The following is a 16,888-nucleotide window of genomic DNA, read 5'->3' on the forward strand; positions in this document are numbered from 1 at the left end:
TATTCGTAGACTACAAAACACAAGTGGACATTGATGTGTACGTATCAGCTTTAAGCTGCCTGTGTTATTTTTATTTAAAAAAAAATACGCGCCGCGTGCCGCCGCCGCCCGACACATGTCACGCGAGTGACTGAAACGTTCATTTTAAAATGACTCACGACAAATTTCAATTCGATGACCATTTTATTAACTATTCAAGTACGAAGGTAAATATATGGTTAGGTTATGTTTGACTTTCATGAAGTGGCCAACCGATATGAAATGATCGGTTAGCAACTTCGAGAAAATGATTACTACATCGTTACATCAATTTTAAGCTCTAGCCACGACTTATACACTATCAATGATAGACAAAAGTCACAATTGTAACACGTATTCCTTTCGCAGGCCTCACGAGACGTTCCACGTGCGCACACGCAAGTTCCTCCAACAGGAGGTGTTCAAAACAGAAACCTTCCGGAACATCCCTCTTGACCAAATAGCCGGCCATTGCTACGTCATGAACGTCAAGGAGTACTTCAAGTTCCGTCCCGAAGGTTAGCACATTAAAAAAAACCGGCCAAGTGCGAGTCGGACTCGCGTCCCAAGGGTTCCGTACATTAAGTCCGACTCACGCTTGACTGCACATTTCTAATAAGGTGTCATCTATAGGTAAAGAACTATTTTGTGTATTGTTTTTTCAAAATTTTAGACCCATTGCTTTCGGAGATAAAGGGGGGGGGGGAGGTCGGACAGATATACGCACCCCCCCCCCCCTAAAATCATCCAAAAATCATGCTTCGAATGACACCGTTTCCTCCCACGTCATGCTACCATCATCCGATGTCCCCCCCTAATTTGAAATGACGTAATTTATGAATAGCCCCTAGGGTGGCATTCCACCTGTCCGATTTCTTTGTCCAATGTCATTGCGTCTCACTCTCTAATTAAGCAAAATGTGAGACGCAATACGCATTGGACAAAGATATTGGACAGATGGAATACCATTCTTAGCTTGTCGACCCAGGGTTTGTCGTACTCCCTTCTTTATAAGATTACCAAAATATAATTCAGCCACGTAAGGCCCAATGTGCATTACAATGTACACTTTGTTTCAATCGAATTTAAACCTTTCAAAAACTAAATATAGTATTTCTTTTGTTGCATTGTTTTCTAAAACAAACCAAAGTCACCCTAACCTCCTACTCTGTGGTGGGCCTTACGAAATATATTCAAAGTATAGATGGTCAAACCAATTTGTCAGTAAATAGGAACAAAAAGAAAACTACACTCATCCTTTTCTTTTGGGTGCTAGTACTAGTGTAAGACAAAGATAGTATGACTCTCTCTATGTTTGAAATAAGACAGTCCTTTGACACACTATAGCAGTGTTTTTCAAAGTGTGGGTCACGACCCCCAGGGGGGTCGCGGCATTTGTCCAAGGGGGTCGCGAAGTTCAGCTTTGAGAGAAACTTATGCAAAGCAATTTCATTTTATAAACTTAAAAATAATCCAATCCTTTAAAATTTAAAGTTCGTTAATGTACATATTAATAAAACAAATCATTATTAGATAGGTAAACTGTATTTTAAAAGTAAAGGTTTAACTGTATTCAGTGTGAAGAATGAGCTTGTTTCATTCTGACTCTTAATTTGTCAAACCGCGGTTCCTGCCGCGACACGCAGACGATTAAATCATTTTCCAAATTCAATCTATTTATTCCTTTTTAGGGTTCCGTAGCCAAATGGCAAAAAACGGAACCCTTATAGATTCGTCATGTCTGTCTGTCTGTCTGTCTGTCCGTCTGTCTGTCCGTCCGTATGTCACAGCCACTTTTCTCCGAAACTATAAGAACTATACTGTTGAAACTTGGTAAGTAGATGTATTCTGTGAACCGCATTAAGATTTTCACACAAAAATAGAAAAAAAACAATAAATTTTTGGGGCTCCCCATACTTCGAACTGAAACTCAAAAATTTTTTTTTTCATCAAACCCATACGTGTGGGGTATCTATGGATAGGTCTTCAAAAATGATATTGAGGTTTCTAATATCATTTTTTTCTAAACTGAATAGTTTGCGCGAGAGACACTTCCAAAGTGGTAAAATGTGTGTCCCCCCCCTGTAACTTCTAAAATAAGAGAATGATAATACTAAAAAAAATATATGATGTACATTACCATGTAAACTTCCACCGAAAATTGGTTTGAACGAGATCTAGTAAGTAGTTTTTTTTTATACGTCATAAATCGCCTAAATACGGAACCCTTCATGGGCGAGTCCGACTCGCACTTGGCCGCTTTTTTGGTTTTGATATCGACCATTGATGAAAACGTCAGCTCGCATAAATATGAAGTAGCAAATGGGATAAAAACTTTGAGGGCTTTTTTTGCTAGATGGGGATATTCAGCCAAAATGCATATGTAACTTAGTGAATGATAGAAAGGTGCGTTACAAACACTGGTCTGTGGTTCCAAAGTTATAGGTACTAGATAGAAAAACGTAGAAACGGGGTTTGGGGGTCGCGAAAAAATTTTAGTGGTCATAAAGGGCCGTGACACAATAAAATTTGAAAAACACTGCACTATAATAATACAGACATTGTTTGTTAATTCAGGGTACGCCGATAAGGACGTGTATGTGTGCGAGAGCCGGTACAACTCCAAGCACCGTTGGTTCAAGAAGATCAAAGTGTGGGAGGGAGCCGAGAAAGAAGCGACGCTCGTGCCAAGAGAGGTGAGCGGGAATAGTACTTTTCTCAAAAATGGACGGCAAAGTCGACGTTGCCGGTTAAAAAATAGGTCGCGAAGTGCGTAGTTTATGGTCATTCAAAAAATTAAAAAGTTAAAAACATTGCAGTCTCGATTTCGGGACTGCAATGTCGCATACAAATTCCATTATTTAACGAGTTCCAAACTTTTTAAAACTTTAAATGGCCATATCAAATGAAGACATAGGTCCCTTAAACAGCCAAACAGATGATCAGCACTTATTATTATAAAGCCTGTAACAGACTATCGCACCGCACCGCGACCTTGGAGCGTCGCACTCATAAGTGAGACCGAGAAACAGATATCTCTTTCTCACTCTCACTTATGGGTGCGACACTCTAAGGTCGCGGTGCGGTGCGATAGTCTATTACAGGCTTAATGTTGGTACCGCGACTATTTAGGTGTCTCAAATAGGTTGGCGTATTTTCAGCAGAAAAATACACTTTTTTTTTTCAAAGGCGGCAAGTAAATCTTTTTAATGGTTTTACCTTTTTCTGTGAAAATTTGAACGTTGCTTCTGTAAAATATTTCTATTTCTTGCATCATTTTTGACAAAAGCACTATATATGACTCGGCTGGAAGGCTACTTGCTGGCTTCGGATTCAATTAAACGGACTCCCAAGGTCGTCCGTTTAAAACGAATCCTCAGCCTGCAAGTAGCTACTTCCGATCCTCGACAATAATGTACTATTGTGTTACAAGGGATCAAAAAGATATATTTCCGTCCGTACATTGAATCCTGAATGAAGCGATGGATTCTACAATAGAATCCTGAGCGTAATGAGGGATTCAAGTGTTAACGCCCAAGACGAAATAATTTTGATACCGTGTGACACATACTGCTTTTCACATCAACTATGAGGAAAATAAAAAAAAATCTTAGTGTTGACACAATCTGATGCTTAAACAGATTATTTAATCTAAAAAAATAATGTGCAAAAAAAATGTAAAAATACTGTGCTAGAACAGAAAAGTGTTATGTACTTTGATCTCTCCTAGCAGGGAGGAAAAGTGCCACTTTGATCCCTCCTAGCAGGGAAGAAAAAGCTCTTTTCCGAATAGGTGGTGTGAAAATTCTATTAGAGATGCATTACACCCTTGTAGACCATAGCAGAGAATAAATAATAGTAGGTACAGAAGATTCACTCTCTAACAAAACGCGTCTATTACGGCAGATATGCCCGCTAGGTGGCGCAAGCGCGAGCAGGCGTCCGTTTAGTAGCGTTGCGCGGCAATTTATATGGCTAGACACCAATATTGATGTGGGCCGCATGTACTTGTAGCGACGCGACGAAATCGCGGAGTGAGCCACGCCTGGCCTTAGTTATTTGTTTAACAAAGGAGCACAGTCGTTATTTACCCCTCGTGCTGATATTGAAATCAGGGCAAGCGAAAGATTTCAAAATTGAATCACAAGCGTGGAGGGTGGTTCAGGAAATTAAATTTACTGGTTTATTCAATTAGTACTGCAATACAACCGTGTGCAAACATTGCAAATACTATTTTCAGCACTTTTAAAGATCCGAGGAAATAAGGTTTCCCTCTACTGCAGAAATCTTGTTAAACCTAGAAGCCTCTAGTCTTACAATAGGGTATTTTCCTACTAGTCAAATCAGTTACTTTTTTAAAACTGTCAAAACGATTTGCTAATTTATTTCAGTAATATAAATATGTACAAAACTTAAGAACTAATTTGCTAATATGGAATTTATATGAAACATTACATCGTATCGTCGGTCAACTCACCTACTTTATATATTTCTATCCGATGTTAATACATAGATAATATAACTTGTGTTTAAAAGTAACTGCTATCTATGTTTTTCTAATAATTATCTGGTGCTTTATTTCATGCATGGTGTGAAATAATTTACTTTCATAACAGTAAAATACCCTATTAGGGCGACCAATTGTCCCAAAAATGGCCCTGCTGGTTTCCATCTACTCAAAAGGAGCATGTCCTGATTTTGAGGAAATTTAAATCAGGGGATACCAAGGGACAGAATTCCGATCATTAACACTAAAACCTTATAAATTACTAAAGTGTGTTTTTACTATATTATTTTTTTGAAATGATATTGAAATTGAAATTTAAATCTTTATTATCATATTGTGAGTTACAATGATCTTAAAATTATGTTAAGGTAGAATCATCACAATCAACCGCGATGCGGAGTACAATATTAATACTAAAACTAATCTTACAGCTAAATACTTATACAAATATCATGCCATTACATGTGATACGAATAAAATGATTGGTACTATGTCAATGAGTAAATTAATAAATATTACTATTCGTACGAATTATTGTTCGAAGACATAAAGTGGTCACTTATCTTATAGTATGATTTTTCTAGGCACCATTTATAAAGTTTACGTCCGAAGTCAGGTTGTTCAAGTATTTGGTGGTTGTTATAGTATTGATATGTTAACTTCTGTTGTTTAGGTGCCCCTCGAGCCCAACCGCACGGTGTCCGTGTTCCGCGAACGCGTCGAGAAACACAAGGATGAACTGGCGGAATTGGAGGTGCTCGAAAACGTACAGGAAAAGGAGAGACCCGTAAGTTACTGACTTTCTACATATGGGTGGATCAACTATTTCTTGTTGTTATTCTGTCCGGCTAGCCAAGAGACAATAGTAGCATAGTTTGTTAGAAGACATTGTACACCACCTTCTTCTGACACGCTTGGTAGACGACCCTCAATGGAAAGGGTTTATAAGTATCACAAAAAAGCGTGTTTGGTGAATTTAAATGCCTAAAAATCAGGTTTTAAAGAGTGACCCAGGAGAACGTAACCATGGCAACGAGTGACAAGAAAAAGTTGATTCACCCATATATTCCTCATTTGCGCGGTTGCGTCTACTAGGTAATAATACTAATAATCTTTATCGCCAGTTTAGAATTATTTATTATATTATTTAACTTCAATCATTATTAAAAAAAAAAAAGCATTTGTCTGTCTGTTACCTCTTCATTCTTAAACCGATTAAGATTACAGTTTGAGGCACAGATGTAGTGCCCAATTATTTTTAACTTACGAACGTGTCTTGCTATTTCAGTCAGTCTCTGTACAAAAAGTACTGACATTGACTGAACTAGCTTGACAAATACGAACATTTACGAGAAAATACGATGGAAAACAATTATGCACTACATCTGTAGTTTTTTTTAATCAATCATCATCATTCCAAGCAGAAGTCGCGGGCAGAAGTATTTTAATATTAATAATGATGTGTTGTCTAGGACGTGGTGATGTACAATCCTCTCGGCACAGACGACGAGAACACATATTACGAGCAATACAACACCGTTTGCTCCGGCGTCATCAAAACAGGCGACTACGTATACGTAGTCACGGACGGCGGCAAGCAGATGATCGCACAGGTCGACACCATCTGGGAGACTGGCGAGTAAGTCTTACTTATACAACTCGCTACAATACAACACGGTCTACTACGGAGGCATACAGGCGACTACGTTTACGTAGTCACGGACGGCGGCAAGCAGATGGTCGCACAGGTCGACACCATCTGGGAGACTGGCGAGTAAGTCTTACTTATACAACTCGCTACAATACAACACGGTCTACTACGGAGGCATACAGGCGACTACGTTTACGTAGTCACGGACGGCGGCAAGCAGATGGTCGCACAGGTCGACACCATCTGGGAGACCGGCGAGTAAGTCTTACTTATACAACTCACTACATTACAACACAGTCTACTACGTAGTCATACAGGCGACTACGTTTACGTAGTCACGGACGGCGGCAAGCAGATGATCGCACAGGTCGACACCATCTGGGAGACTGGCGAGTAAGTCTTACTTATACAACTCGCTACAATACAACACGGTCTACTACGGAGGCATACAGGCGACTACGTTTACGTAGTCACGGACGGCGGCAAGCAGATGATCGCCCAGGTCGACACCATCTGGGAGACTGGCGAGTAAGTAACTCACTACAATACAACACAGTCTACTACGGAGTCATACAGACAACTACGTTTACGTAGTCACGGACGGCGGCAAGCAGATGATCGCCCAGGTCGACACCATCTGGGAGACCGGCGAGTAAGTCTTACTTATACAACTCACTACAATACAACACAGTCTACTACGTAGTCATACAGACGACTACGTTTACGTAGTCACGGACGGCGGCAAGCAGATGATCGCACAGGTCGACACCATCTGGGAGACCGGCGAGTAAGTAACTCACTAATTAGTCAGACAAACCAATTTACACCTTGTCACCCACTCTCACACAGATTTTTTTTAGGTTTAGTTTATCCAATGTCCCATCTGTTACTTACTTTTTTTTGGGAGGCTCACCCTAGTTTGGGGATTACCGGACACCTTTTGTGCATGCTACTGTATTTCTTAGTTACCTATTATAAATACTTTTATTCTTATTCTTAATTTATCAGAAAAAAGGCGGCGAATTAAAAAAATGTAGGCAGTAATTGCCGATCTGCCATAGAAATTCATAATTTTGTGCCTTTTTCTACTGACAAATTGTTTTGTCAACCTCGTTTTAGCATTAACTCCGATTAATACACGGTTAATAACATCAAACGGCTGGACTTGGGGGGCGTCACACATTTTGTAATTAATTGCACCCATTTAAATGTAAAATGCGATTACTTTTAAGGTTTGTTTTGGTTTGAAACGATGAATATGGTATTGAATCAAATCCATGTAGTAAAATTTTAAATATTGAAATATTGCAAATTTATGTTTATTATGTATTTCTTTCAGCAACAAATGCTATTTCCGCGGCCCGTTCCTCATCTTCCCCGCAGAAGTAGCCAACATCATCAACAAAGTGAGTATATAAACAATAATAAAAACATCACTCAATCATACAACAATGACTACTTGAAGTTTACCTCATTTCGTTGGCATAAGAATTATAAAAGCATGTAAAGAAAACGCATATTGAAAAAAAAAACATTTTGACACGTGTAGACTCAATAACACGATCTGCATAGAAAAGTGTTTAACACATTCAGTGCCGAAAACCCGACTATCGGGTGCACAGACAAGACATCCTAGGATTCCTAGTCTATGATCGGGTGTTATATGATTTCGTTCCCGATAATCGGGTTCGTGGTACTACATCTATATATGACGAAATTTTTGTGGCCTGGCGCGGATGTCTTGTTTGGGTGGGTGGCAATGAAAGTGTTAAAATGTTTGTATATTTCAGCCGTTCTACAAGCAAGAGGTGCTCCTGACGACCATGCACGACACCAGCCCACTGGTGGGCATCGTCGGAAAGTGCGCAGTTCTCGACTACGATGATTACCTCAAATGTACGTATACATACATACATATAATCACGCCTATTTCTCGGAGGGGTAGGCAGAGACCACGGATTTCATTTGCTACGATCCTGACATACCTCTTTCGCTTCCTTCACTTTCATAACATTCGTCATACACGCTCGCCGGTTTAGGGTGCTCTTGACCCGGCCTTTCTTCAGGATTTCCCCGATCTGATCAGAGGAAGTCCGCCGAGGTCTACGGTCTATAATATTACAGAAACGGAACAACGTTTTTTCCGTTTCTGTAACTTGTAACGGATTGTTGAGCTGATCATTCCGACGTAACTGTCAAACGTAACAATGCCGCCAGTGGCGCTTCATGAGTGATTATTATTTTTCGTACCTAATAACACCACGCTAGAACTCGCATTGCTGACGTTGGCAATAAAACCGCCAGGCTCAAATGGGACTGGGCCGGCCACGTTTATCGCATGCATCCAGATAGGTGGGCTAACATAGCCACCAAATGAATGCCGACGAAGAAGCGTGGGCGGGGTAGGCCCAGGCACTAGGCAGAGATGCCGGGAACAACTGGTCGGAAGAAGCGTTAAATCGGGAGTCATGGAGAAAAAAAAATACATTATTAAGACGAATTACGAAATAAGTGACTATAGGAAACCCGTATGTTTACGTTGGCAGGTCGTCCGACGGAGATCTCAGAGAACGACGTGTTCGTGTGCGAGTCCCTTTACGACGAGTCGAATAGGATCGCGCGCAAGTTGACCGCGGGGCTGCGCAAGTTCGAGCACACCAAGGACGTCACGGTTGACGAGGTGAGATCTCCGAGAACGACGTGTTCGTGTGCGAGTCGCTGTACGACGAGTCGAACCGGATCGCGCGCAAGCTGACCGCGGGGCTGCGCAAGTTCGAGCACACCAAGGACGTCACGGTTGACGAGGTGAGATCTCCGAGAACGACGTGTTCGTGTGCGAGTCGCTGTACGACGAGTCGAACCGAATCGCGCGCAAGCTGACCGCGGGGCTGCGCAAGTTCGAGCACACCAAGGACGTCACGGTTGACGAGGTGAGATCTCCGAGAACGACGTGTTCGTGTGCGAGTCCCTGTACGACGAGTCGAACCGGATCGCGCGCAAGTTGACCGCGGGGCTGCGCAAGTTCGATCACACCAAGGACGTCACGGTTGATGAGGTGAGATCTCCCAGAACGACGTGTTCGTGTGCGAGTCCCTGTACTGTAAACTTGGATTTCGAGAAACTATAATTTTTGACATTAGAAACATTTTAATAATATATCAAGGTATTTTGGGGATAAAATAATTTGAGACTTTTAAATAAAGACAATCCAATTGTAACGATATTGCACGCTGGAAAAGCGCAACACACACGTACACACAGTGCCACCACATACCAAATAATATACGCATCTTGACGCATTTTATAGTACATTGCATACCTAGGGAGGTGAATTCGTAAATGCTTTTAGATCGCAGGGGTTTGTGGCCCGAACCGAAGGTGAGGGCCATAAATATGCGGTCTGGGGCTTTACGAATTACCGCCCGTGGTTTGTCATAGTTTTACGTCTTGCCTTGGCCAGGAAGTGAGATTTTCTTCTCGCGTAGCGGGAAGAAAATCCCACTTACGGGCCTAAGGTGACATAAGGAACATACCGTGTATGTCCTATCTTCATCACTTCATCATCACCACTTAGATGCTTGGCAGTCCTCAACTGTGCGTTTCTCCAGAAACATCCTGCACAATTTTGTTTATCTTAAGTGGCAAAAAAGGTCACAATATATAATTCAAATTCAAATTCAAAAATGTTTTATTTGCAAATATAGGTAGTACATACAGTGATGGTAATCTTATAATAAGTGGTGTCGCTATATTTGACCAACAGGCATGCAAAAAACATATGTACATATGTAGAAATGATTAAAATTTTAAGCATATAAAAAAAAAATAGCAAAAAATAATAGAAACGCTCATGAAATGATATGTAAATTATGTAATGTGTTTTACTTTGTCAGATCTACTACTTCTCGCGGCTGCGCGGGCCGCCAGCGCTGGCCTCTCCGCAGGAGGTGCACAGCTTCACGCCCAAGCAGCCCGCCTTCACGCCCGTGCACATCGACTCCATGGTACGCTCAACATTTCTTCTCGTGTCGATGGTTTCAGACTGCGTGCCACCCAATAGAGCGGAGCTTAAAGCTTTGGTTTCCTCCGAAAGCGGTGCCGTCATATAGCGGCCGTCTCCATACAAATACTACGGCATCCATATTTAGCCGTATTATTTAGTATGGGGACGGAGCTTCACGCCCAAGCAGCCCGCATTCACCCCCGTGCACATCGACTCCATGGTATACTCAATACGTTCTTCACGTGTCGATGGTTTCAGACTGCGTGCCACCCAATAGAGCGGAGCTTAAGGCTCCGTTAACGATTTTAGAGCCAAAATGTAAAATTGATAGATTTAGTCGTTGAAATTGTACTCCTTTTGTTACGTAATATCTAAATAACAAGTATTGGTTTCTATTAACACGTCTTCTCATCTTGCCTTTTAATAATAAGGTCCCGAGCGTGCGTCACCGGCAATATGACGAAAAGGAGCAGTTTTTAAAAATTCATCAAAAAATTATAGTTATAAATTATAAAAAATTATGTATAAGAACAGTTTCAGGAAATGTTGTAGATCGTTTAAGTATCAAAATTACGTTGAAATTAAGTCGATTTTCACGAAAAATGTTCACTTGTTTTGAAGTAATTTCTGGTGAAAATTGATTTCGTCTAACTTTCATTTACTCTTGTTCAATATCATATAACAAAAATGTAGTCTATGAAAGTTGGAGTACAGGATATGTGTAATACAAAATTACCATTTTTAGCAGTCCAAACTTTACGAAATTTACAAATAAGATCGACTAAATCAGTGCTTTACGCGAGTTTACCTAAACGTCCATCAGAAAAAAAAATCATTACTAATTTAGTGAGTCGGTTATCAAAAAAATGATCTGTACAAATGCAAGATAAGAAGACGTGCTAATAGATACCAGTACTTGTTATTTCTATTACGTAACAAAAGGTGCACAATTTCATCTACTAAATCTATCAATTTTACATTTTTGGGACTAAAATCGATACCGGCCTCTTAAAGCTTTGATTTACTCCGAAAGCGGTGCCACCATATAGCGGCCGTCTCCATACAAATACTACGGAATCCATATTTAACCGTATTATTTAGTATGGGGACGGCCGCTATATGACGGCACCGCTATCCTAGGAAAACCGATCTTGACAATGGACGACCTTGACTTAGCTTTAATAATTTACTTGGAGAATGAACTGTCATCAGAAGAGGAAAATAATCTAACTATTTACACAGAATAAATAATAGTACTAAGTACAGAAGACTCACTCTCTAACAAAACGAGTCTGTTACGATCAGCACAGATATAGCCGCTAGGTGGCGACAGCGCCACGCGCGGCTTATGGCTTTCCCCAAAATTGGGGCCGAACGGATGTACTTTTAGCTACCTGTAGCAAAGCGACGAAATCGCGGAGTGAGACACGCCTGTCATTTATTGAATGTGAAGAATTTGATATGTTTTCTGAAAGAGCTACGATTTTGTATGATTCCATGTACATATGTATATTTTCTAAATCAAATTTCTATTACACCTTATGTGTATAATTGCATGAATTCTATAGTAATTTAAATTGTATTTTTTCCCTTATTTTCTCGTAATGCATGTTAATTATAAGATGTAATTATTTTTGAAAAGATGTGTCCCGCCGAGTTTGTTGCCGGTCCCATATTGGGATACCCTCCTCCAATTGAGGGGGGATTTAAATCTTCTCGGGGCAGAGGTGTAGGGTTGGAGCCGGTCTACCTAGCTTTATTTGACGTTCATAAGCGCATTGTAATTATGCCTACTTGAATAAACTATCTTTTATCTTTTTTTATCTTTATCTTTATTGAAATCTCGTGGTACAGAAGGTGCATTTGAGATTTTAGTAGAAATGACTTCACCGCTATCAAATAAAACGTTCACGAAACTATCGACACCGTCGAGACGGCCGTCATACAAATGGCGGCACCGCTTTTTGACGTTACGATGTGAATCACCGCCCTTTAGGAAACCGCGCCATTTGGATTACATAGGCAACGTTCCAGTGACGTCATTCACCGCTGTATTACGGCCGCTATATGACGGCACCGTTTTCCGAGGAAACCAAAGCTAAAGATTGGTTTTCCTAGGATAGCGGTGCCGTCATATAGCGGCCGTCTCCATACTAAATAATACGGCTAAATATGGATGTCGTAGTATTTGTATAGAGACGGCCGCTATATGACGGCACCGCTATCCTAGGAAACCAGAGCATAAGCGCCTCTTGTATCATTCCACTAACCCGATGTTAACCTGTTAAACCTGGAGTTGCCATGGTGACCAGTACAATTTGACACTGGGTTTACGGTTAATCCGCTAAACCCCGGGTTAGTGGTATGGTGCAAGTGGCCCTAAAGCTTTGGTTTCCTCCGAAAGCGGTGCCGTCATATAGCGGCCGTCTCCATACAAATACTACGACATCCATATTTAGCCGTATTATTTAGTATGGAGACGGCCGCTATATAACGGCACCGCTATCCTAGGAAAACCGATCTTAAGAGATTTGAACCTGTGTGTGAAATTGAACCCTATCACCTTGAAATAATGATTAATTTCGTTATCACCAGGACACGAAGCCGCAGTTCACGAACCTCATCAACACTACGATCGGCCAAGACGTGGAGATGTTGCTCGAGAACTCGCTTGACGAGTCGTCACTGGCCTCGCCAGCTACGCCGCTCTCTGGGGGTGCGTACTGCGTACACGTTTTCTCATCATCTTGGAATTCATTCATTATTCACGCCAGGAATTGGTGTGGGCACTAGTTTTTACGAAAGCGACTGCCATCTGACCCCGACATCCCTTCCAACCCCGAGGGTAAACTAGGCCCTTATTGGGATTAGTCCGGTTTCCTCACGATGTTTTTCCTTCACCGAAAAGCGACTGGTAAATATAAAATTATATTTCGTACATAAAGTTCAGAGAAACTCATTGATACGAGCCGGGGTTTGAACCCGCGACTTCCGGATTGCAAGTCGCACGCTCTTGCCGCTAGGCCACCAGCGCACACATAGTACACATTTTAAACCACTTGAAAGTGATTGAAACTCGTGGTAAACCATTTGAAAGTCATATCCAAACTTTATACCCCGTAAAAATTTGGTATAACAGTATTATCTGATGTGTTGGAACCTCTAGTGTCTCGTAAATCTATAGAATGTACGGTAATTTCGTTTTAGTCTTCAATAGCATATCATGGACAGAAAAATAATTCTACCAAAGCATCGTCTACTAACGCGAATGTCTTAGTACTTCTGAGAATGCTAGGTAATTGATTTTTGGTCTTGTGACCTGGCATGGTTTAGCCACTGACAATCCAACCTCTAGACTGAGCTTAGGCCAATTATTTCATGAAACCGATGCTGCCTTAAATACGGGGGTGCGGGGGGACGAGGTGAGCGAATCCCGTGCCGTGATTGGTCCGTTCAAAGACACGGACCAATCACGGCACGGGATTGACTCGAAGATGGAGTAACGCTACCGTATGTGTGGCAGAGGGGGTAGCGCGACTATGCTATGTCTAGAGGTTGGATTGTCTGTGGGTTTAGCTAAAAAATAACTCTCTCAGATACATATCTGCCTCATATCTGGTGATCCTCAATGAGACAATTTTCCAAAACAGGTGGAAACAGCAACCCGTACAACCCGTCTATCGCGTCCAACCAGGAGCGCACCCCGGCCGCGACCCCGGCCACAGGCAAGAAAAAGAAGGAATCCAAACAGAAGATCGTCACCGGCTACATACTCTACTCCAGCGAGGTCCGCAAGGCTATCATTGCCAACAATCCGGAGGCTACTTTCGGTGAGTCCGTGTGTAGTGTGGTAAAGTGAAGTATATTCGTATCAGGCCGCGTAGCCAAAGTGCCACTGCCAAAGTCTACTCATCGGTATATTCTTTCGAAAATGCTTTTATGTTAACACTTTCGCAACCAGGCAAAATTTTAAACAATACCCCAGAAACCGGCAGTACTCGCTAGTCGGGCAACGACGTGCAACTCAATGCCGCACGCCGCGAACCCGCTAGTCGGGCAAGCGGCGGACGCTCAGGGCTGTGCCAAGTAACTTTCGTATAAGTACGTGGATAAAATTAAATCTGCTGTCTCATCTGTTTAGGCTCCCCGTTTTATCAATTATCACAATGCATTCAGTGGGGCAGTAGGAAATGGTAAACAACATCTCCAGGGTTAAGTGTATGATCACAGTAACTACATTCTTTTGTCAAAGAAGTTGCGACTTTATTGTATGTGTACGAACGTACTAATCATCGTAACTATTCAAAGCTACTTGTTACGTTTTGCTTCCACGCAGTTGCAGTGCAGTGCTGTTTTATGATGACTGACCTATTGTATTTTTCTGAGAACTGCCGCTTAGAAGTTAGAATGTTGTTAGGTACTTAGTTGAATTTCTTGGTCTATTTTTCTCCGAATTTTGTTTCACAAAAATCATCCTATTAGTACTCATGAAATAGATGTATACCTATACTTACTAAATATTCGTAAACACAAATTAGGTTGTACGATTTACGAAAATTCTAACTCCTATTGATACATACCCGTGTATATGCAATTTCACGTAACCAACTAATAAGAATTATTATTTTGTAATCGCATTAGGTAAAGTAAATAAAAATACAAAGTGAAGTAATAAAATATAATAATCAACTGTACCAACTTTTCGACCACATAATAATCAGAAGACTTACATTTTTTTCTGTTAGTGGCAGTGGCAGCCCTTCGGTAGTGTAGATGCAATGCTTGTCCGCCTGTCGGGCACTTGGGCGTCGCGTGTAGGTTTATAGCTCTTGCCAGACTAGCGGGTATGCCGGCATCTGAGTAAAGTTTACGAGTGCCCGAGAGTCGGGTACGCGGTGTCGAATGTGTTAAGGCTGGCTTAGACCAGATCGCCATGTGACGAGCAAAAGTCACTAATGACTATAAAATATTTAAACAAAAATCAACCTTCTCTTCGCACTAATATGGTTCACTATGGCTATGAACTTGTGGAGGTACTTAGTGACTTTTGCTTGTCACCTGACGAAATGAGACTAACAGACAGTAAACGCATTTTTTTTAAATCTAGGTAGACCCATTCATCATGATTTTTTTGGTATTACATGACATGAATTAATTTCATTAATTTGTCAAGATGTTAACGGTCTATACACCGTTAAATCACGTTTACTCTCTGTTTTTGGGTCTAAACTAGCGTTTAAATGATTGATCAACATTAAGGTACCAAAAAGCTGTAAGAATACATATTATTTAAACTTGAATCTGTGTTCCCTATTGACGCTTTTTCGTGCATACATCTATGTTTATTCAAGGGTTTATTGCAAACATAAACATATTGGTTTAACATCGAACATAAAACGTTTTAGCCGCTAATTCACTCAGTAGTTTGTATCCGACTCACCACAACATTTTAATCGGTTAAATTGATTGCTATAATATGCTTGGGGAATTCTTAATTTGAGACGTTTTCAACTAAAGGGTGCCACATTGTCGGTTGTTGATAAGGTCGATTTCAAATTGAAGCTTTATGGAGATAGCATCTTATTGACAACCAACAATAAGTACCCTTTTGGGTGAAAACGGCACATTTAATGATAATATTACCAATTGAAACCAAATTGCTATTGACCTCTAAACAACAGCTTGAATAATCTGGTCTGTATGCTCTTACGAATAAGTGTCATCAATGTGTTTAATTTACAATTTCTATTATATTTCTTTCTCTGTCGCTCTTCCTTGTCCAAATTAATTGATAACCCATTCGCTCGCGAACTGTCATAAGGTGCAAATATAAATAATGGCACCCTGAAAACAATTGGCGTTACAATTTCATTCATGAACCAAATCCTTTTTAGCTTCCAAGGAGAAACATTCCAAAAGTATGTATTTGCCTCTATTTCTGTTTGTGCTTTATCGGAACTATGAAACGGGCTGCTGGTGTTTGCCATAATTTCATTTGATATAACTGTAAGTGTAAGGCCTGAGTGGACGCTCGAGTTGGGCGTGCAGCGGGGCGGGTCGTGCGGCGTGCATGTTAAACACTTAAACAAATGCAAGCGTATAGGAGCGGCCTTAGTGCACGCTGCTCACATCACGCGTGAGCCCGACGCCACGCTGCACGCCCCGCCGAACGCTCCGCTTCGAGCGTCCACTCAGGCCTTACACTAATGTTTGACATAATCCTTTTTTTACCTGAAAACTTAATGTCATCAGGGTGTTATCTAAACCTGTAAACGAAGGGTATTAAGTAAAAGAAAATATTGCAATCGCAAATTTGACAGATGAAGTAGATAGCGCTGCAGGGTTCCTTACGTTGTGTCCACTGTGTCGTAACTAGGCTGACGTTAGCGCTTGACAACCTAGTTACCGCGTAATGTAGGTACGAGGCAGCGCTAATGTTTCAGTATTTTTGGTTAAACAAAGCTAAAATATTGGGCTTTGAGTTGTGGCAATTTAATTCAAATAATCCTAAGGTAACAAAAAACTATGCCAAACGTTACGTTTTAAGTTATGGTAAATGAAATTATAGCAAACACTCCGTTAGAAAATAAATAGTATTTCTACGCATTTGTAAATGCGGGTAGATTAGGCGAGTGGTAAAATGGCGTTTTTGTTTCTGTGGTATTTTAGTTTTTCTATAATTATACTGTATATCCAGCATGTGTGTCGT

The 16,888-nt window shown here is 41.0% G+C and overlaps 1 protein-coding gene across 1 annotated transcript in view; it reads left to right on the forward strand.

Moving 5' to 3' along the window:
* The window catches only part of LOC134657529 (protein polybromo-1), a 54,400-nt gene that overhangs the window by 26,463 nt on the left and 11,049 nt on the right, over positions 1-16,888 (forward strand). Inside the window, exons 17-26 of the mRNA XM_063513104.1 lie at positions 388-536; positions 2,596-2,714; positions 5,199-5,312; positions 5,998-6,164; positions 7,516-7,582; positions 7,967-8,072; positions 8,723-8,856; positions 10,070-10,180; positions 12,775-12,895; positions 13,830-14,009. Of these exons, the coding sequence (XP_063369174.1) occupies positions 388-536; positions 2,596-2,714; positions 5,199-5,312; positions 5,998-6,164; positions 7,516-7,582; positions 7,967-8,072; positions 8,723-8,856; positions 10,070-10,180; positions 12,775-12,895; positions 13,830-14,009 (1,268 nt within the window). The remainder of the gene's footprint in view (positions 1-387; positions 537-2,595; positions 2,715-5,198; positions 5,313-5,997; positions 6,165-7,515; positions 7,583-7,966; positions 8,073-8,722; positions 8,857-10,069; positions 10,181-12,774; positions 12,896-13,829; positions 14,010-16,888) is intronic.

Source organism: Cydia amplana, chromosome 20 (assembly GCF_948474715.1).
Source record: "Cydia amplana chromosome 20, ilCydAmpl1.1, whole genome shotgun sequence".
Classification (NCBI taxonomy): domain Eukaryota; kingdom Metazoa; phylum Arthropoda; class Insecta; order Lepidoptera; family Tortricidae; genus Cydia; species Cydia amplana.